Below are 23,286 nucleotides of genomic sequence, written 5' to 3'. Positions count from 1 at the left end.
GTGTTTTCAGTTTTTATTTGATTTCTAGCATCCCCGCTATTTTGTTTTTGCACCAAAAACTGATTAGCTGGCCATTCATCACATTTGCTTTTTGTGTGGCCTTTATATACCCAAATTTGCTGCCACGTTTGCTGACATATCCAGTGATTGCAGTTCAAAATAATTCTTTGGGTGTGACTTTGGGATGTCCTGAAGATGGATAAGGAACTATATAAGTGCAAGTCTTTTACAAACATTTTAAATTTGCAATATTAAACATGAGCTTGAGTTCACTGTACTGCAGTGGTATCTTGTGTACAATCTTACTTAGATGGTTAATTAACAAATCTGATCCAGTATGGTTTATGCTGAGTCACAGTTCCAACATTTGTTAATCTTTCTGCATCAGATAATGTTTAAATTCTGCATGTGTGAGTCCTATGTTCCTGAGATAAATTATTTTTAAGTTAATTATTTTATCTAAAACGTGTTCCCTGTATAAATAATTTCAAAAGGCTGTGATTCTGGACTCAAATTTTATAATGGCTGGATTTGAAAAAATGCAATTTTTGAAATAATTAAAGCAATATACAGTAATTATTTTTCAATCCATTCCCTCTTTTTAATGAATCTGGTTAATACTTTATGGAATCTGATGTTGCACAATTCAGAATGCAACGATTTAAAGCCTTGAAAGGAGTAATTTGGCATTAACTAATGAAGTGGTTCATATCTGTCGGGATAATAAGAATGCTTGATGTAAAAATGCTGTAATTTTGCTCAGCAGGTTGAAACTTTTATCAGCAAATCCCAAAAGACGAGAGCACAATACTTGGGGAAATTCTCTGTGCCAACATCTTGAATTTAATTACAGTTAGCCGTTTAAACAAATAAACCAAAATAATTGACAGGATTTAGGGGGAAAAAAATCTCAAAGTTTAGGTTTTGAAAATGACTCGCTGGAAAAATATAAAATTACTTGATTAGTTTGGATTTTTAAAACTATTAACAGAAAATTTATTTCTTCGGGTTAAATAGTAAAATGTATTGCTTTACTTACCCCTCTTGAGCTGCTTTTCCACACTGAAGTACAACAGATCTCAAAGCGTCTGGCCCAACAGGAAATCCAGGGAGCAAAATAATGCAATAAAAACAGAAACTGTCATTAGTACACAGCAGATCACTCAGCATCTGAAGAGAGGAGACTTTCAGCAGAACAATAAAGAAAATGATAAACATGAAAACTGAAATGCTGGCGCACCAGTACAAGTCAGGGAAGTTGATAGATTGTTGGGGGGAGGGATGTTTTACAGGGTAAGCTTGTTAAACCTGGAAGGAACACTCCTACTCCTCCTGGCATACAAGCAATGTTATTAAGACACTTGCCTTCTGGGTCCAGCCCTCCTTGTCTCCTTTTACCTGCCAGGTTTCCCAAGGCTGGGGAAATTTGGAGAAGGTACTGAATGAGTACTTTGTACTGGTATTTACCATAGAAGCAGACTTTGCCAAAGCTATGGTAAATGAAAAAGTTCCCGGGATACTGGATGAGTTAAAAGTAGATAGAGGAGGTATTGGGAAGTATGTCATGGGCAGATTCTTGGGAACAAAGTTATTTTAAAAATCTTTTAAGACTTTTTTTTAAGGGAAAATGATGTTTGACTAACTTGATTTTGTGTTTTTTTGATTACATAATGAGAAGATAGATGAGGGCAGTGCAATTGTTGGGTATGTGGACTTTCAAAAAGCATTTGATAAAATATCACAAATAGGCTTATAAGCAAAATTGAAGTCCACGAGTTTAAAGGGGCAATAGCAGATTGGATGCAGCTTTAACTAAAGGATACAAAACAGAATTGTGATTGGTTTTGGACTGGAGGAAGATATACAGTGAAGTTACCAAGGTTTAGTACTGGGACCACTGCTGTTTTTGGTGTGCATTAATGACTTGGACTTGGAGGTTCAGGGCACAATTTTGAAATTTGCAGATAACCCAAAACTTGGAAGTGAAACTTGAGCGATAATTAAAGTCATGAACAGTTTAGGTAGAGTAAATAAGAAGTTGTTTCCAATGGCTGAATGACTGATGACAAGAGGGCACATATTTAAGGGGATTGGAAAAAGAACCAGAGTAGATATGGGGAAAGCTTTTTTTATGCAACAACTGGTTAGGATTTGGAATACAATGAGGTGGTGAATACAGATTCAATAGTAGCCTCCAAAGGGAATTGGATAAATACGAAGGAAAAAGGGAGATATGGGGTAAGAGTGGGGGAGTGGGATTAACTTGATTGCTCTTCGAAAGAGCTGGAGCAGACTCGATGGGCTAAATGAACACCTCCTTTGCTGTATTATTCTAATTCTATGATAGCAGTTGAACTATACAAACCTTGTTTAAGTGAAGGCACACCGTTTCCTTAAAAGGTTTCAATAACTGATCAGTCTCCTGAAAGCAGATTGTCACCCGCCTCTGTTGACATCGGAAGTGGGTGGATTGAGTGCGTTTGAAACTTTTAACATTTTTACTTCCCACCCGACCCAAACCAACCTGTTTTAGGGAGTTAAAATTACCCCTTCTCTTGCATGCATACCTGTATTTTGCCTCTTAGCATGCCAAAGCTAAAAAGGCTTGTACAATTGCCCTCTCCCTCAGCTGTCAGAAAATCAAGAAAAATCTACAATTCCTAGTTATTTTTGTGGGGAAGGAGTGGTTGTCCTCACTTTGTGCATTTTGATTTATTTCCTGTAAGGCATTACCAAGGATCACCAAGTAGGATAATAAATCTGAGAGATCTTGCTGAAAGAATAAACATTAATATGTGTTTAAATGTGTGAATAAATTCACTTGCATGTTTTTTGGTGACATCATAATTGGTGTGATTGCTTGTATTCAAATATTCTGCGTGTTTAAATGACTGCTCCCAGGATTTTGTGAATAATAATAGGCCTTTTATAAAGAAACTGATCTATCAATGTATTTCAACTGGATCTCAACCATCTCCTATCAGGGCATCACTTTTGTAATTTTATTACAGTGCTGCATATTGTGAGTACTATGGCTGTTAAGTTAGCTCTGACTGAATAGTGTAAATATTAGTGTTTTACTAATGATACAGCATACAATATGGTCTGCACATTACTTTGTCCCAATTACCATGAAATTTCAGAATAGCAACAGGTTTATTGCTTAGGTATGTTTTAGTTGTGCATGGTGGAAGATGGGTTTGCTTGTTATACAGGGCAGTTATTTTTAAATAACTTGGTTCCCAAGAATCTGCCCGTGACACTCTGCAGTAATGGTTAAAAAAGCTTCTAACCAGCCACAATGTCAAACAATTGGAATTTTGCTTTTGTAGTTTAATGACTTTTGAACCCTTTTTTAATGTCATTGCCCCCAACCATTTATTCTATAAAATTAAGGATTTTTTGAACTAAATTGAAATTTGTTGACAGAAAATGGTTATAACCATGGGAACTGATCAACAGACTGATGGTTCATCATTCAACTTGGTTTCTTCTTTAAATTAACCATAAATTCCAGAACTAAATCCACTGTACAATGGTTGGAAAATCTCTGACCAAAATCTTCATTACTTGCCCAAACTCTTGACCCTGTGAAGTCAATAAAAATATAATTTACACAGACATGCTAAACATTTGAATCTAGTCAGTAAGATAAACCATGATTTTGAAGTAATCAGAAATGGAGCACATTTATATAACTTTATTGAATTGTACTAAATGCTTAGAATGCAGTTCAGTATTTGCTGTTAACAGCTGTGGAGAGTTGACCAGTATTTATTATACAAATACTGTACAGTTGGGCCTCTAGCAGTGCATAAATACCAAACTGTACATTTTTTTTTTAAATCAAGTGTACAAGCAATCCTACTTATCTATGAAAGCAAGCTTAGGATCCAACAAGTAGAATTGCAAAGGAGCTTCATGTTTGAGGTTTGTGATTTCTGATGTCAGGTCATTAGGTATGTTGTAGGCCTGTTCTATGTAGAAGGTCTTATTCACCCTGTAGTTTACTTTTGGTACTGCTTTTTCATTCACTTTGGCCAATAAAGTGCCATTTTCCTTATTCTTTTGATTTGCGTGATCTAAAACTAGAGGCCATTTGTATGTGCATTCATTAAGTCCCATATCCTGTTCAACTGACATCTAAAGGTGAGCCACGTTTCTTGATTGTATGATTTCAATATTAGGCTCCTGAATTTTGGGCATGGAATCTGAATCATTTTTACAATTCTGCATGCAACAGTGAGTGCCATCACTTCATGACTCTTCTGTATTTATTATAATAGTAATTTATTCATTGGATGAGGGCCATTTGTCATGTATAATTGTTTGTTTGTGGCAAATGGTAAAACAGATTGACTGAAAAATGCTGAGTGTTCTGTAGAAGTGCTGTAATAAACAGCATTGAATTTGAAATTAGTGTTTCAAATGAAGCTGCTGATTTAAGCCTGGTTAGATGCTCTTTGTCATGAGTTTGGCATTAGTGTTGTGAAATTAAACTTCTGATTTTAGCCAGTTAGATATTGGAGGATCTTAATTGTTGGGTAACATTTGAAACTTTAAAACTATTTGTTTCTACCCTTCGTAAACTTGAGGTCATCCAACTCTCTACTGCCTGTGTCTTGACTCGCACCAAATCCCACTCACTTACCACCCCTGTGCTCGCTGACTTACATTGGCTCCCATCAAGCAACATCTTAATTTAAATTTCTCAACCTTGTTTTCAAATCCCTCCATGGCCTCGGCCCTACCTATCTCTGTAATCTCCTCCAGCTCTGCAACTCTGAGATACCTGCACTCGTCTAATTCTGGCTTCTTAAGCATCCCTGATTTTAATCACTCCATCATTGGTGGCCGCGCTTTCAGTTGCCTAGGACCCAAGCTCAGGAAATTCCTTCCCTAGGCCTCTGTACCTCACTTTCGTTCTTTAAGACACTTTTTAAAACCTACCTCTTTGACTAAGCCGTTAGTCATCTGACCTAATATCTCCTTATGCGGCTCGGTATCATTTTGTTTTATAATACTCCTGTGAAGCAGCTTGTAACGTTTTATTTCATTAAAGGCGCTATAAATATAAGTTGTTGTTGTGAGTAATGTAAATAAGGTCCCAGTATTCATGAGTTCAAAGAATACTATTTGTTGTGTAATACCAGTGGAAAATTTTAGAAGATGTAAATTAACTGTATGGAATTGCTGGAGTTCAAGTGACTTTCACATGATTTTTTTTTTGAGAAACAACAATTGTGAAATGTATTGCGATACAGTTTTGTTTCACAAAGCATTGCATTCACTGCTGGTATCCAGCATTTTGTCATAATTTTGAGCTGATGAATTAAGAGCAAGAAACAGCTCTTTGTCTGTCCAAAAGCTCTAATCCTGTCAACTCTCAATACCTACAGGACAACAGTCATTGGCTTTGAAACATTTTGGAACATCTTGAGGTTGTGAAAATCACTAAGTGCAAGTTCTTTATTAAATAAAACTTTACTAACCCCATAAGACTTTGAGTGTGTAACTGAAAGTACCATGTAGTATAACCTGTAATGTGCTGCAACCCAGGAAGCTTTACTGAATTCAGTTAATTTCTTTAATCTTAAATCTCAAAGCAAATCACACATTAGAGCTTAAATAAAAACAGAAAATGCTGGAAATACTCACTCAGCAAGTCAGGCAGATGACCGGAAATGTTAACTCTGTTTCTGTCTCCACAGATGCTGCCTGACTTGATGAGTATTTCCAGCATTTTCTGTTTCTGTTTCAGATTTCCAGCATCTGCAGTAATTTGCTTTTGTGGCACATTCAAACTTATTGACTTGCGTGCATTTTTTTCCCAAGTGAAGTCGTTGTGACTGTATTTATCAAATATGGATTAAGTAGCCAGCCTTAAACTCAGTTTGATTGCTATAAAAAATGATACAAATAGTTAGTGATGGCGTGTCACTTGCAACTGATTCTAGCATTGAGTTTCTATTGGCTACATGACAATATACTAAATAGACATTGAGATTTTATATGAAGTTAATCTATCAGAGAAAAAAATATTAAAACTTGGGATAAAAATTATGTGGCACAACATGCCAAGTTGATGCATGTAGTTTCCCTATTGTGGACTCAAATCTTGGCAGTCCTAACAGAAGGGTCGAGAGTGAAGGCACGTTTGCTCTCATCTATCCATGGGTTGACAAAACCTTTGGGTGAGGTAGCCGACCATGCTTGCAGATATAGTGGATGATTTAGTGACATTGCAGCCAGAAGGTCCATATAAAGGAAGAAATTGCAAAAAACAACCTTCTTTGACTTATTGAAGTACTCCAGATCTAATTGATACCAATAGCTGAGAAAAATTACACTCCTTGCATTTTATTTGGTTCTTTTTAATTTAGTGTCAACTTGCTTTTACTTTTTGTGTGTAAAGTGTGTTGCAGGTTTCAAGTAGGTATGATACAGCTGTCCTTTGTATGATACAGTCCAGACCCTTTCTGACATTCCTATTTCAAAAAGCAATTCTTTAAAAACACTTTTCATTGTCCTTGGGTTACTTTAAACTTGCAACCTAATCATTTTTTTTCTCTTTTTAGGTGTTCCTTTGTCAACTCAGTGGGGACCTCAGGGTTATTTCTACCCGATTCAGATAGCACAATATGGGCTAAGTCACTACAGTAAAAACCTCACTGAAAAACCACCACATGCCGAAGTGTATGAAATAGCAGAGAAGAGAGACAAAGGCACAAGGCAAAATGACTGGATTGTGCCAAAGGGTTGTATAGTCTCTACAGTCTTTGACAAAACTAGATCCAGCAACGTAAAGCAGTTCATCACCCCAGGTATTTTATCTTACTGATCAATACTTGTTAGCATTAATGTGTCTGTTATTGAAGAAAGACAATGAAGTAATTATTGTCAGCACTAAAGCCTCAGATCTTCATAGGAAAGCTGTGAAAAGGTTTCCAGCTTTTGACATTGTAGAAAGGGAGGACAAACTATGTAATGAAGTCTGTAACATATTCCAGACTCCCCTCTTATTGACGTCAAAGTAATTTCAAGACCTCATAGGCCATAGACAAATCCACTCATACTTGGAGTGTCTTAACTAATAGATTTACAAGTGATTTATTTTTTTTTTAAATTTCAAAGAAAACCTTAAGACCAATTCACTTGGCCAACATCTCAAAGTTATCTGACCTGAAAAACCCAAGATTAAAAAAAAATGAAAATAATTTCCAACTACATGTTTTAAATTCACAATGAATTATGCATCAAAGGTTGAATTGAAGCCTGTTACAAGGCTGAGTTGCAGCATGTAGGTTATTTCCACTGGTCTAAATCATGAAAGCTTGATAATTATAGGGTCTCAGACAGTATTTAGGAGATTTAGATGATCCAGTATTTGACATTGGAATCCCCCACAATGAAAATTGCCTAGGTGTTTAAAGATAAAATAATTTTAAACACCAGGCATCCGTAAAATCCTACGTCTCACTGATCTAACTCTAGAAAAAGCCCTGTAAACAGAATGTGGAGATTAAAGTTTAAACTTCCAACACATTCCAACCTGTCTGCTGTAATGTGCAATGACTCGACTAAGTATATAAAGTGATGGTGTAAAATGTGGCATAGTTGTGGCATCTGCGTGATCGTTTTCTGAAAATTGGAGTGATTTGTTTTTTGTTTTAGTTTTGTTTTAGAGATACAGCACTGAAACAGGCCCTTCGGCCCACCGAGTCTGTGCCGACCATCAACCACCCATTTATACTAATCCTACACTAATCCCATATTCCTACCACATCCCCACCTCTCCCTATATTTCCCTGCCACCTACCTATACTGGGGGCAATTTATAATGGCCAATTTACCTACCAACCTGCAAGTCTTTTGACTTGTGGGAGGAAACCGGAGCACCCGGAGGAAACCCACGCAGACACAGGGAGAACTTGCAAACTCCACACAGGCAGTACCCAGAATTGAACCCGGGTCGCTGGAGCTGTGAGGCTGCGGTGCTAACCACTGCGCCGCCCCAAAGATTTAAGAGCAGACGGCAGTGATAAATACATGCATTTTCACAAACCTAATTTTACTTTCTAATAGCCAGTTGCTGCAATCTATTTGGTACACTTCAAGTATTATACAAAAGTTTCAGCTTAACACTAAAACAATTTTATTTCTTCTTTTCAGAATCTTCAGATGGGGTTTTTCTGATGTTAGGAAATGCAAGAGATTTCATCATTTCATTTGATATTAAATTCTTAACAAATGGGAGTGTTTCAGTGGTACTGGAGACAACTGAGAAAAACCAGCTGTTTACAATTCACTATGTCACGAACACACAACTTATAGCCTTCAAAGACAAAGACATTTACTATGGCATAGGCCCACGGACTAGCTGGAATACTATTACTAGAGATCTGGTAACTGACCTGAAGAAAGGGGTTGGCTTGTCCAACACTAAGGCTGTAAAGCAAACTAAAATAATGCCCAAGAAAGTCATAAAGCTGATTGCCAAGGGAAAAGGCTTCATTGACAACATCACGATAACAACCACGGCACACATGCCTGCCTTCTTTGCTGCCAGTGATTGGTTGGTAAGAAATCAGGATGAAAAGGGTGGCTGGCCAATTATGGTGACACGTAAGCTAGGTGAGGGTTTTAAGTCTTTGGAGCCTGGCTGGTATTCAGCCATGGCACAAGGTCAAGCCATGTCTACGCTTGTAAGGGCCTATCTGCTTACAAAGGAACAGGTGTACCTCAATTCAGCCTTGCGGGCGGTAGTGCCCTATACATTCAAGTCAGAGGATCATGGGGTAAAAGCTGTGTTCATGAATAAATATGATTGGTATGAAGAATATCCGACTGTTCCCAGCTCTTTTGTTCTGAATGGTTTCATATACTCTCTCCTGGGTCTGTATGATCTCAAAGAAACTGCAGGTGAAAAACTAGGACAAGAAGCTAAAAAACTCTATGAACGAGGCATGGAGTCTTTGAAAGCCATGCTTCCATTGTATGACACTGGCTCAGGTACAATCTATGATCTCCGCCATTTCATGCTTGGTACAGCTCCAAACTTGGCACGTTGGGACTACCACACCACCCACATCAACCAGCTACAACTGCTGAGCACAGTCGATGATGCACCTATCTTTAAGGAATTTTTAAAGAGGTGGAAGTCCTATTTAAAAGGAGGGAGGGCAAAGCACAACTAGAGCTGAAAGCCAAATTATCTTACGAATCATACATATAATATATAAGGGAAGGTTCCTTAATTTAAACATTTTTATGAGGGTACGAAGAATACCTTTTGTATCCCTGCCATCTTCCTAATGGCACACTTTGAGTATAACAATCAGGAACTCTATATAAAAAAAAATCAAATGGTTACGAAGAATTGTCCCTAACTAAAATATCCTTTTGTTTGTATTTGCCTTTCTGCAAGTGAAGACACTCATTAACTGGAGATGATGTAAGCTTTCAATTCTGCATGCTAATTCATCTCCTCAACACTTCTAACCCTTTTCTGACAGTTCACCCATGTCATCAGCACTCACTACAGGTATATACTTTTATTTCTGTCTTTGTGATTTTTTATAATTATTTTTCAATATTAATTTTTGTTTTTGCAACCATTTGATTATATCATCAAATCATGTATGTTTTCATTGTAGATAAATGCTGTTCCTTGTTTTTTTTAAAATGCTAACATCCACTTAGTATTTCCAGTGTGGCACCAGCCTCAATGCTGTTCTGTTCAGAGACTCTGTATCCTTTATCCGTCTCCTGAGCCCCAGCACCCAACTAATGTATTCATTTCTACTCTTAATGAAATGGTGAAAATTGTGAATGACCCCTAAGGTGGTTTGTCGGCATGTTTTTATTATATTTTCTGTTTAGGGGTGAGGCTGCTCTTAAAAACTACGTTGAGTAGCATGAACTTTGTAAAAAAAAAAATCAATCCATTAATTGTTCATCTGTACCTAGCACAGAATATTTTTCCATTGTGTATTTTAAAAAATGGTCCTTCAAAGCTTATTGCTCATTTAGCTTTTGACGCACATGGCAAAGCACAACACAAAAAGAGTTAAAATGTAACTGCACAAGTATAGTAATATATATGTATAGTGGATCTTGTAATACAGTGCAAGGGGTGAATTTGGTTTTCAGTGGAATCAATAAGTTCCAAATGGTGGTTGGTGCCATTTCCACCCTTTCTTTTGCTTCCACCACTTTTTAAATCCACTCCCTTCATTCATGCAGCACTCTGTCTCCATTTGTGGCTTATTTGTGTAGTAGCATCCCAGGATTATACATTTCTTATGAGGGCACGTTGTAATAATTATTGTGTGATTGTGTTCATACAATTAGGCTATTTTTTTAAAGTTTTGTTTGATTGCATTGAAGTTGTTTGTGATTTGGGCATTGCTTCCCACCCACCCCATGATAAACAATGTAATAAAAGAATCTCGTCATGAGGATGTTGATGTAAGGAGGCAACTGTGTGGAAACTAGTCCACTTTTTGCAGTTTGCAAACATTCACAGCCTGGATTAAAAACAGGAAATGCACAACAAGTGACTCAGCAGCCATAAAGAGAAAAGGCAGGTTATTGACAGGACATTTCAGGTGCATCCTTTTCATTGTTTTTTGATGAACAGTACCTAAAGTAGTGATCAACCAAACTTTGCAGGTGCCTGTTTGTATTTCCAGAATATTATGTTTGCAGCATTTCAGATTTGCATATCTCTTTATTTCAAAGCTTGAACTGCTTGACTATAAAACAGCAAAAAGCATGGTGGGTTTGAAGTATATTGTTATATTTCAAGGTAGTGTGCATTCAACAGTAATATAGCACCAGCCCAGAAATGGATCTGAATGCCAAAATTGTTTGAATACTGTGAAAGGAAACTAAGGATATGCCAGAGTATCTCCCAAGTTCAAAACATATGACATTTTTTTTCTAGTAATCTTCTAGTTTTAGAATCAAGGAAACTTCCACACTTGGGATTCCCTACCATTTTGCCATTTGATAGACTAGGAAACAAAGGACTAAATGAAGGTAATGGAAATCTTGTACAGTTTCCTTTATAAAACTGAATTTTCACAGTGACCTTTTTTTATACATGGGACCAAACCAATGAGCATTGATGCAAGGAATGAGCAGTTTTCTTCAGTGTTCATGTGGTCATTTGATTCAATCATAGATGAGATTGTTTGGAACCAGCACCTTCCAGCTCTCGTAATCTTTCCTATAATAAATCCTATTTGGAGACAGAAAAGGAGCAGGCTTTATAAGATCTGTTTTTGCTATTCCTGAGTAATTATAGTTAATCCAAATCAGTGAACCAACGTGGAACAAATTTCTTAATGACGGAGTTAAAAGAAACTCGACATTTTCCTCTCCCCTTTGTTGACCTATCCCTGCTAAAGATTATCCAACCTTCATACAAAAGTATGGAAGTCAGTGGCCAAAAATGCGATGGCTGATAAGATCAGTCTGCTATATTTATAGGTATGTTGCTCAAATCAGATTCTTATTTAAAAGGTAAAACATATGGAAAACTAATTATTTGCAAATTGAGTTGCAGATTATGTGGGATAGTATGTTGTTCAACAGTGCATTTTTTTCTTTGCAAAACTGACATCTATTTGATCTGACTAAATGGTATATATTTGAGAAGTGTTCAATTTGACAGATGGAATAGAAATATTAATGGGAAATATTTTGTCATTTGCTATTTTGTTATCCAAGCTTTTCTGTTGCTTAATGTTTTCTGCATGCAGAATCACGTTTTCTTCCCCCACTTCATGGTTCAATTCACTATTTGTAAAGAAATTGGTGATGGTGGTGTGTTAAACAATGTATTGTTCTGTGTTTCTTTTCCTCATCATGTTGGGGAATTCTATTCATAGCTCTAAGTCATCTTTTCTTCTGAGCTTAAGTGTTGTCAATACCAAAGCATAAAAAAAACATTCAGACTGCTCTGCACCTGAGCTGGTCTTGTTGGTAACTCTTATTATTACAAATCATTCTGGTCATTGGATGTATTAGAATGTAAAATATAGGTGGGTATATGCAAACAGATGACACACCAAGCACAGTAGTAGAATTTGTGCCGATGTACCCTGTCTGGACAATGTACAAGACTTTCACTGAAAGCTGCTATTTTCATTCACACTGTATTTTTTTATCATTTTAACCTGTATTTTTAACACATGGATTTGAACCATATGTTGGATATGCAATAAACTGTTTACTGAACACTGTTGCCTGTTGACAGGGCAAGGCAGTGTTATAGAGCTGTACCGATTTGCATTTGTTAAGCACAATGTGCACACAGTTGTACAGCTTTGCCATTTTGTACACGGCAAGAATTCATAATTTTTTCAAATAAAGTAACTATATACGACTATGTTTATATAAAAATATTGATTGGATCAATCTTTGCTGTGCTGAGTATCTTTGCTTACTGAAGTTGTACAATAAAACATTTTCTAAAAAGGAGCTTCCTAGTTCTGTTTTTGTTAATCCAGTGTTGCATGAATATAGTGTTCACACTATGGTTTAAATCTGAGGTTTGTTTGTTTATTTATTTAGAGATACAGCACTGAAACAGGCTCTTCGGCCCACCGAGTCTATGCCGACCAAGAACCACCCATTTATACTAACCCTACAGTAATCCCATATTCCCTACCTACACTAGGGGCAATTTACAATGGCCAATTTACCTATCAACCTGCAAGTCTTTGGCGGGAGGAAACCGGAGCACCCAGTGAAAACCCACACGGTCACAGGGAGAACTTGCAAACTCCACACAGGCAGTACCCAGAATTGAACCCGGGTCCCTGGAGCTGTGAGGCTGCGGTGCTAACCACTGTGCCACCCTGTAACAGGTTACAGCTCTGTTTCTTCTTCTTCCTGAAAAAAAGTCCTATGTGTCTCTCATTCTATGTTCGTTGTCCTTTGGCAATAACCTTCAGTTTCCTAAAATGTTACCAGCAAAACTAGTATTGAAGCAAAGTGCAGCTTCCGTATGGTCACTTTCCAGAAATGGTTTCATGACGTAGAAGCGGGTTACAACATGATTACTGGTCTCAATCCTTTTGTATGAACATGGATTGAGGAATCTTGAGTTATATTCTCATGCAAGGAAAAATGGTGCTGTGACTGGAGAACGGTAATGTACGTTTCAGTACATTTGGACAAATTAACTAATATAAAAGCAAAATACTGCGGATGCTGGAAATCTGAAAACCGTTCCGAAGAAGGGTCACTGACCCGAAACGTTAACTTTGCTTCTCTTTCCACAGATGCTGCCAGACCTGCTGAGTGGTTCCAGCAATTCTTGTTTTTATTATTATTTATTGGACAAATCAACTGTTCGGAGAAACCAAAATGTGTGTATTTTTACACACTGGGCTTGGACAGATCATGTTTGTTCTGTTTTCCTGTTCGATCTAGACAAATGTTTGCCAACTGGAACCCATTTTATTTAAAATAACAAAACACTCCAGTTGAAAAGTGGGATGGTGTATTAAAAATAATGCAAAGTGTCCTCTCTTTCTTTGGAAAAGATTGATTGTTTGGTTATAGTGATGACCAAGTTACCTTTCTCTTTTGTACAGCGTGGCTTCCTAATAATTTCCCTAGCCCTCCTCAACTCCACAGTTGATTCTTAATTCAGTTGATCGCCACGCATAGTCGGATAGGATAAAAATTCTTGTCTTTGTTCAAGTAGCAAAAAAAAGTTTAATTTGTTCTCTATGTAATGCACTATTATAAATAGTATTGAATGTAACATTGCTACTGTACTCTAACTCTGGCATCATCATGATTAAAATGGCACACTGTTCTCTGATCTATTTCATTTTTTGTGGAAAATTCGTTTTGCCAAGTGCTTTTTAATCAAGGTAGAGCACCCAGTGATTCAGGTGCTAAATGCATTGCCTAATGTGGAACTGAGGTAGTTCTGGAACGTCCCAAATTTGATTTTTGAGCTGGGCTAAGTAAGGGGATCTGAAATTTTTAAAAAAGTGCTGGAAATATTCAGGTCGAGCAGCATCTGTGGAGAGAGAAACTGTTAATGGGGAGGAAAGAACAAGGAAGGTTTGTGATAGGGTGGAAGGCAGGAGTGATTTACATGACATAAAAGATGATGGTGAACAACAAAAGGGGGTGATGATGAGCCCAGTAAGCTATTTTAACCCTTGAGCATTTTAATGGTGAATGAACGGTTTTCTTGTAGGTTTAAAGAAAGATAAATGTTTATTAAACAATATTGAAAAATTTGCGCAACACCACCCTCTCGCTCGCTTGTGCTCTCTCTCTCACTCACATGCACACACACAAGAAAAGGTAGAGATTAAAAGATAGCACACATTTATGTCTAATAGTTTTAAGATATATTTATTGTGAAATCTTGCTGCTTTTCCCAGGAGGAAGATTTAAAGTGGTGCAGGTCTGTTTTTCCTTTTTCATGGTTCACCAAAGTCAGACTTTGGAAAGTTTCAGCTGGACAGATGCTTTGCTGCAGATTTCTTTGGCTAAATCTCAGTCACAGTTTAATGGCAAAAAAAATCATGTTACAATTGCTCAGATAGGGAGTTTCAAGGTCACCTTTCGTCTCTGCCTCTAGGTAGTTTAAAGATGGTATTCTGGCATGGTCCTCCTTGCTGGGATGGGTCTCCCTTCTGGCTTTTGACAAAAAATGTTTCTTAATAAAAACTCCTGATCAAAGACTTGGCTTCCATCAGGTAACTCCAGTTTCTGTCCCATTGTGTTTTCATAAATGGTGTTTGATAGATGTTGCTCATCTCTGTGCCATCTTGATGAAGTGTTTTTCCACCCCATTCTGAGTTTGAGTCTGGAGTCTACGCCTGCAAATTCATTGTTAGGTCACCTTGTTGAAGAGGGGTTGCCATTAACATTGGGCTATTTACATTTCTAATGCTTTTTTCAACACTTGGCCTGACATGATGATTTGTTTGGGGTTCCAGCAGTTACCATGTGTATTTGCAGTACAGGTCACCTGACCTCTTACTCCATCTTGTTTTGCAACAAAAGGTGTCCATTTTGAATTCATCAGTTCATTTTATAGTTCATAATTTTTCCTTGTGTGAGCAGGACATACCTTACAGCCAATGTCCCAGATATCTCCATCATCATCCTTGGGTATGTCCTGTTCCACCAGCAAGGCAGACCTACCATAGGTGGCAGCACAGTGGTGTACAGTCAGGAGGGAGTTTTCCTGGGAGTCTTCAACATTGACTGCAGACCCCATGAAGTCTCATGGCATCAGGTCAAACATGGGCATGGAAACCTCCTGCTGATTACCACCTACTACCCTACCTCAGCTGATGAATCAGTACTCTTGCTTGTTGAACACAACTTGGAAGAAGCACTGAGGGTAGCAAGGGCAAAGAATGTACTCTAGGTGGAGGACTTCAGTGTCCATCACCAAAAATGGCTCAGTAGCACCACTGAAGGACATAGCTGCCAGACTGGGCCTGTGGCAGGTAATGAGGGAACCAACAAGAGGTAAAAACCTGCTTGACCTCACCCTCATCAATGTAACTGTCACTGATGCATCTGTCCATGGCAGTAGTGGTAGGAGTGACCACCGCACAGTGTGAAGATGAAGACCCAACTTCACGCTGGGGATACCATCCACAGTGGTGCCTGGCACTACTACTGTGCTAAATGGGATAGATTCAGAACAGATCTAGCTGTTCAAAACTCATCTATGAGGCCCTGTAGCCCATCAGCAGCAGCAGAATTGTAGTCAGCACAATCTACCCTCCTGGGATAGCGTAACCCTTGCTCTACCATTACCATCAACTGTGGTTCAAGAGGAGAGCATGCCAGGAGCAGCACTAGTCATATCTCAGAAAATGAGGTGCCAATCTAGTGAAGCTACAACACAGGACTACATGCATGTGATTGGTGCTAAGCAATCCCACAACCAACGGATCAGATCAAACCTCTGCAGTCTTGCCGCCTCCAGCCACGAATGGTAGTGGACAAGTAAATAACTAACTGCAGGAGGAGGCTCCACAAATGTCCCCATCCTCAATGATAGAAGAGCCCAACATGTCAGTGCAAAAAACCAGGCTGAAGCAATTGCATCCATCTTCAACCAGAAGTCCCCAGGTCACAGATGCCAGTCTCCAGCCAATCCGATTCACTCCATGTGATATCAAGAAATGGCTGCAGGCACTGGATATGGCAAAAGCTATGGGCCCTGACAACATCCCAGCAGAAGTAGCCATACCCCTAACCAAACTGTTCCGGTACAGCTACAACACTGACATCTAGCTGGCAATGTGGAAAATTGCCCAGGTATGTCCTGTCCACAAAAAGGACAAATTCAATCCAGCCAAATTCCATCCCATCAGTCTACTCTCAATAATCAGCAAAGTGATGGAAAGGGGTCGTCAGCAGTGCTATCATGCAGCACTTACACGGTGACAACCTGTTCACCAATGCTCAGTTTGGGTTCTGCCAGTGCTACTTGGCTCCAGACCTCGTTACAGCTTTGGTCCAAACATGGACAAAAGAGGTGAGATGAGAGTGACTGCCCTTGACATCAAGGCAGCATTTGACCAAATATGGCATCAAGGAGCCCTAGCAAAATTTGAAGTCGTTGGGAATTAGGGGAAAACTCTCCACTGGTTGGAGTCATACCTAGCACAAAGGACGATGGTTGCGGTTGTTGGAGGCCAAACATTTAAGGACATCGCTGCTGTTGTCCTTAAGGGTAGCATCCTAGACCTAATCAGCTGCTTCATCAATGACCCTCCCTCCATCAGAAGGTCAGAAGTGGGGATGTTTGCTGATTGTTCAATGTTCAGTACCATTCGTGACTGCTCAGATACTGAAGCAGTCCATGTCCACATGCAGCAAGACATGGACAGCATTCAGGTTTGTGCAGACTTGGCTGCACACTCCTGTGGCACTTCGACCAGGTGAAGCATCACCCTCATGGTTTCTCTGCCCCCTGGAGGTCTCTCTTTGTCTCTGCAGGTTCCTGTAAATGCTGTTAGCAACTCTGGCGGGGTGCTTCTAGAGTCTGCATTCACATAGGAGGATGTGGGGTCTAACTTTTTACGTTTTTCGGGGTTGGTTGACCGGACACTAGAGGTTGTTATCTGGGATTCTTCCCGGACTGCCTTTAACCTGCCCTGTTGGTCACTTTTTTCCTCTTCTCTTTCTAAACTTCTGCCCGCCATGTGCCTACCCATCCCCTTTTGTTTTCGGCAGGGGTCCCTTACAGTACACCAGCCCTCTGCTGGAGGATCCTCCTAACAATGGCACAGGACTTAAGGGTGCAAGTTTCACTGTGGGTTGGGGTTTCCCCTCAACCTGGCACATGTGGCAACTCCTGCAGTACTCCACCACATACATTTTTGTGGAGTTTTGGCCAGTCAAACTGCTGTTTTATGCGGGCTTTGGTCTTTCGTATACTGGCATGTATAGCTGCGGTAGTCTTGTGGGCCCTTAATACTTCTCCCCGGTACCTCTGTGGTATCACTAACTGGTGAACTACTGTCCACTCCTTGCCCTCAGGTCTGTGAGGCATTTTCTCATCAGTACCTCATTCTTTAAATAGTAGCAATCAGGGATTCCCTCTGCTTCACTTTCAGACTGGGAAGCCTGTGCTAATTCTCGCAATACTGGGTTGGCTCGCTGAGCCTCACCTCGGGAAAATCCATTTAATTCATTCCCTGGTTCTCCTAACTTTCAGGGCTCTGGGTTTCACTCTTGCTCACAGGACCTTCCTTTTTGGCTGGAGGAGGACCCCTGTGGCTCCTGCTTTCCTTTCTCTTCTAGGACTGCCTGGGCAGATATCATCTTCCCAGCCTTTATCCTTTTTGAATTTGGTGGCGGGGGGAGGGGGGGGGTGGTGATTAGGAAAGCTTCACCTCTTGGAAACCGACTTGTCAATTAAAGCAAACTCATCGGCCAGAACGGCCGCTTGCCGGGCTCCCTGAACCTGCTGCTCCTCTACATGAGTTTTTATTGAGAATATGAGAGAGTTTTTAAATTCCTCTAACAGGATTACTTCTCTGAGAGTCCCATAGCTGAGTTGTATTTTGAAAGCTCTCAACCACTGGTCAAAAGCCAGCTGCTTACTTCTTTCAAACTCCAAATAAGTTTGATTAGCTTGCTTTTTGAGGGTTCTAAACTTTTGGTGATAGGCTTCGGGTACTAATTCATATGCCCCAAGGATAGCATTTTTGATGAACTCTCATCTGGCAACAAGGAATACACCTCATGGGCTTTTCCAGTTAATTTGCTTTGCATTAAAAGAGACCAGGTCTCAGCTGGCCATTTTAGCTGCCTTGCCAGTTTCCCAAAAGCCATAAACATTTCCACATCTTCCTCAGTGAATTTTGGAATTAATTGAACGAATTTTAGCAGTCTTGTACTCAGCCCTGAATTGTGCTCCTCCATATTGGCCATGCTTTCACTGGGGTTATTCTGTCGTCCCCTAGTTAACTCCAGCCGCTTCAGCGCTCTCTCTTTTTAGATTCTTTCTAGAATATTCTCTCTCTCTCTCTTTCCTTCTCCTGTCTTTCTCTCTCCTGCCTTTCATTTTTCTTTACGTCCTTTTTGGAAGGCTCTCTCTCTCTCCTTCTCCCTTTCCTCAAATTCAGGTTTCCTCTGTTTCATTTGTATCTTTGCCAACAATACCCTGTCGGATTCAGTTTCTAACTGGTTCTGCTTCAGATTCAAGGGAAAAATGATTGGCCACTAGTCTTAGGAGTTCAGGCTTCCTAACCTTGCTACGTACAGTGATCCCACACTGTTCAGCCATTTTCTTCAACTCCTCCATAGACATTGCTCGTAACTTATCCGAAGTTACTTCAAACTTGGCTTGGAGAGCTACTAGCTTCAGTTGCAGACATGTTGGTATTCAATCACACACAACCACAAGAAAACCTGTATTGATATTTTGCTCTTTTTGATTGGGAACAATTTGGCTTCCCACTTCCAATTTCACTTGTTCGTCTGTGGGTAAAATTCTGGACGCTAGCACCCAAATTTCTGTTATGACCAGGTGAGAAAGGTGTCTAGGGGTCTTTTGCTGTCTTCACTTGGCCTTATTGTAAGGGTATTATTTTTAAACACACTGTGTTTTGAGCTCCCTTTTTTGTGAATCCTTGTTCACAGCTTTCCAATTATAAGACAAAGAAACCAATTCACACAGGCTTTCTGAGGTTTAAAGAAGAAAGATGAAATTTATTAAACTAACTTCAACTCTAATACAGTTCACGCCTATGGATATACGACGCACCCAGGCTAGCATGCACACGTGATACACACATGCAAATAGGGACAGTAAAAAGGAGAGGAAAATATAGCAGAGAGGGGTTTGAGGCAATATCGGGACAGTTTCATTTTTTGTGTTTATTTTATTTTAATTTGTTCAGTTTGTTTCTACTGTGCCTACCCACTTTTTTTTTCATGTTTGTGCTTGTGGCTGTTCAGTTTTCAGTCCATTAATACCCTATCTGTACTAATGCTTTGTCTTTCAGCACACCATTAACATATTGTTTGTCTTTGCTCCATGACCATCTGGTCAGCTATTCTGTGACCTTGTCCTATCAATACCTTCTCTTTTGTTATCTCTTGCCCCACCCCTGCTTTACTTGCTTAAAATCTTTTACATTTCTTCAGAACTGGCAGATATAAGAAGGGTGACCTGAAACCTTAACTCTGCTTCTCTCTCCACAGATGCTGCCAGACCTGCTGAGTTTTTCCAGCACTTTGTTTTTATTTCAAAAGAGTTTCTTGTTTACTGTGCTTCAAGCTCACTTTAGTCCTTTTGTAAGTAGTCTTGCTTTTCGTTGGGGCACAGTATTCTTAAACCTTGTTCACTGTGACAGACTTTTATCTCTTTGAGGTTCATGTGTCTTCACAAGATTCAGTTCCCTGAGAGATGAGCAGGCAGATAGGAGAGGGTTCTGCTTGAATTGCAGGAGCACACTGCTTTCTGAGTTCAAATCCCTTGTTAGAAGTTCAAATTTCAACAGCCAGCTAATCATGTGACTAAATGTGGTCTGACCACTTCTGTGTTTGTGGATTCTGCTATCTTAGCAGTCAATCTGGAATGCTAGCACCACCCTCCTTCAACGTCTGGTAATCAAAAGTCTATTGTTTGTTGAATGGGTCAGATCATGGTCCTTTGTCCCTTGTTCCGACTCTGCTAGTTACTATGCAAATGTCTTTCCAGTCAGGGGCTTGTAATTTTAAGTTTTAATGTTCATGGGGCGAAATCATGTGTCTCAGTCTTGGTAGGTGAGGGGTTTGCCTGACAATCCATGGAAAAAAAATCAAAATTAAAATAGGCCTAACACTGAATAATTGTGTTTTTTGACTTTTTTAACTATAATTTTGTCAGTAAAGTCATCTTTAAAACAAACTTTAACTTAATATGCATAGAATTAAGACTATTTTTTCAGCTACGGATTCTCGTGATAAAATAAAAGCTTCTAATAGCACATTCAGAATAATTTATCATTTCAGCTATATTAGAAACAATGATGATCGCAACCATGAAACCTGTTCATCGAACCAAAGGCATCATCTATAACCATGGCACAGGTATACCACTCAAACAGGTTTATTTAGAGAACGATGATGTTTTTCATTAAAATCATCATTTGAAACTGTAAAGTGCAGCCTAATTATCCACACAAAAACATGGCTCTTACTTTTCTTGCCAATTTTTTTTTAGGCTGTTTTCATGGTCATGTGATCCAACTGGAAAAGATTGGGAGCCGAAAATGAGATGTAAAAGAGCCGCGTGCCACGGGTTTCAGACCCTTGGCCTACACTTCACTGCTGGGCCTGTGTCTTGGGAGTGTCTGGAGTATGATTTAATCCAATTTAAAACCTACTATTATTGTGGCCAAGACATCTACACAATACCAGCAATTCTACTTGGCTTATTATAAACACCACTAAACAACTGAAATAAGGAGCTGAGTAAAAGTGAGCCTCCCTGATTTTCTCTCAGAACATTTCTGTTCTGCCTGTGGTTGAGGGCCTGACCTTTTCTCTGTACGTCCTCATGGTAGGATGACTGAGATGAAGAACTGACTGTGTAATGAATCATTAGCTGAAGCCCACATATTATTCCACGTTGAAGTCCAGTGTACTAGGCTGGTGTACAATCCTTTTTTTTTTATAAATCAGATCTTTCACCGACATCTGCAATCTCTGAAGTTTTCTGTCCACGTAATTTTCAATGAGATTTGTTTTTCTCGTTAATCACTTTGAGCGGATGTAAAATCAATCCATTCTCCTTCGACTTCTCCAAGGTTTTCTGACATCAATTGCAAAATTATAGGATGATATACCTCAGACAGTCCCAAGGTGCAGGCCCAGCATTTTGTGCATTACACAGACCTCTTTAATAAGCCAGATAAAACCATTCTGCCATTGGTTCCACATGCATTCATGCAAAACCTTATCTTAGAACCCCTGCCTTCTTATAATATGCCTGTCATAAGCCCTGACTTACTCATGCATTTCTAACAGTTATGAATGCAGTGGGTACAATCATGGCCTACTGCTGCGCAGCCTGGAAAATACTATAACTCTGCAGGGGGGAAAGTTGTATTTTATTCAGGAGAAGTACAGAATGTGTGTCAATACCACAGCCAGGGTGTCAGATGTGAAGAAGGCTATGTAAAGATTATATACTTACTGTCATAATTTTTAACTACACCACATCCAAACGCACCAATGCACTTCACAGAGGCGGCGCAGTGGTTAGCACCGCAGCCTCACAGCTCCAGCGACCCAGGTTCAATTCTGGGTGCTGCCTGTGTGGAGTTTGCAAGTTCTCCCTGTGTCTGCGTGGGTTTTCTCCGGGTGCTCCGGTTTCCTCCCACAAGCCAAAAGACTTGCAGGTTGATAGGTAAATTGGCCATTATAAATTGCCCCTAGTATAGGTAGGTGGTAGGGAAATATAGGGACAGGTGGGGATGCGGTAGGAATATGGGATTAGTGTAGGATTAGTATAAAATGGGTGGTTGATGGTCGGCACAGACTCGGTGGGCCGAAGGGCCTGTTTCAGTGCTGTATCTCTAAACATAAACAGGTGCAAGGTATCAACAAATGTCGAATCAAAAGAAGTGAGTTTAGGGCAGGTGACTGGAACTTCAGTTGAAGAGGTGGGTTTTAAGGATGGTCTAGAAGGAGGAGAGAGAGGTAGAGAGAAAGAGGGGTTTAAGGCTGGGATTCCGGATTGTGGGGCCGAGCATGCATATTTTGGATGCTGTTCAGGACCTGAGCCCATTACTTCTGTTTCTAGTTTTTTTTTTCTCTCTTGACCCCACCCAGGCCCTTCTCTCCTGTCTCCTACCCTTCCTATTACCCAGTCATGCCCCCTTTTATTTTCTTCTCTCTTTGGTACTTTGCCTCACCCAATCCCTATCTCAACCAATTACTATTCCTCTGCCTTCTTACTCTCTTGGCATAGTTTCAGGCTCGAATCCCCGTTGGATTCGTCCATAGCCACCCTCTCTGCCTCTCTTGGCATTCTCCAAGTATGGCCATAGCAAGTCTTGGTACGGTTTAAGTTTAGCATACTTAGTATTGCATTGTATTGTCTTAACAATGTAAACCAAAACTCTTATTTGCCTTCTGAATGCTCTTATCACACTGCTTGTGGACCTATATCTTGGAACTAGTTTGCTAGCCAACATTGTATCTGCTCACCAATCCCAAATGATGAAGTCATTTTCCAATAGATATGGTTGTGGGTTCAAGCCCCACTGCAGACATTTGAGCACAAATTGTAGGTCAACACTACAGTGCAGTACTGAGAGAGTGCTGCACAGTTGGAGGTACCGTCTATTGAGCGCGACATTAAACCAAGAGCCTGACTGCTCTCTCAGGTGGATTTAAAAGATTGTATGACATTATTCGAAGAAGTGCAGGGCAGTTCTCCCTGGTGTCTTGTCCAATAGGTAAAGCTCAACCAAAACCTATAAGAACAATTATCTCGTCATTTATCACATTTCTGTTTGTGGGAGCTTGCTGTGCACAAATTGGCTGCCATGTTTCCTACATTATAGTGACTACACATTGAGAATAAGTGCTTCATTGGCTGTAAAGTTCTTTGGGATGTCCTGAGATCATGAAAGCTGCTAATATATATACAGGTCTTTCCTTCTGCCTTTCTTCACATCATGTCAGTTCTAATGCCTGTAAGAAATGTCACTCAACTGACTCTAAATCCTGGGATCAAGAAATAGGAGCAGGAGTAGGCCATTTGGCCCCTCGAGC

The 23,286-nt window shown here is 39.7% G+C and overlaps 1 protein-coding gene across 6 annotated transcripts in view; it reads left to right on the top strand.

The window, feature by feature from the left end:
* Nucleotides 1–12,496, top strand: part of glceb (glucuronic acid epimerase b) — a 137,196-nt gene extending 124,700 nt beyond the window's left edge. For all 6 annotated transcript variants that reach the window (XM_068018127.1, XM_068018124.1, XM_068018121.1 and 3 more), the window contains 2 exons: nucleotides 6,579–6,824; nucleotides 8,173–12,496. In XM_068018127.1, coding sequence (XP_067874228.1) covers nucleotides 6,579–6,824; nucleotides 8,173–9,197 — 1,271 coding nt within the window. In that variant the 3' untranslated portion in view covers nucleotides 9,198–12,496. The remainder of the gene's footprint in view (nucleotides 1–6,578; nucleotides 6,825–8,172) is intronic.
* The last annotated feature ends 10,790 nt before the right edge of the window (nucleotides 12,497–23,286 follow it).

The sequence above is a fragment of the Heterodontus francisci genome, chromosome 38 (genome assembly GCF_036365525.1).
Source record: "Heterodontus francisci isolate sHetFra1 chromosome 38, sHetFra1.hap1, whole genome shotgun sequence".
Taxonomy (NCBI): Eukaryota; Metazoa; Chordata; class Chondrichthyes; order Heterodontiformes; family Heterodontidae; genus Heterodontus; species Heterodontus francisci.
The sequence above is the reverse complement of the archived record's forward strand: the minus strand, read 5'-3'. Positions and strand labels throughout refer to the sequence as shown.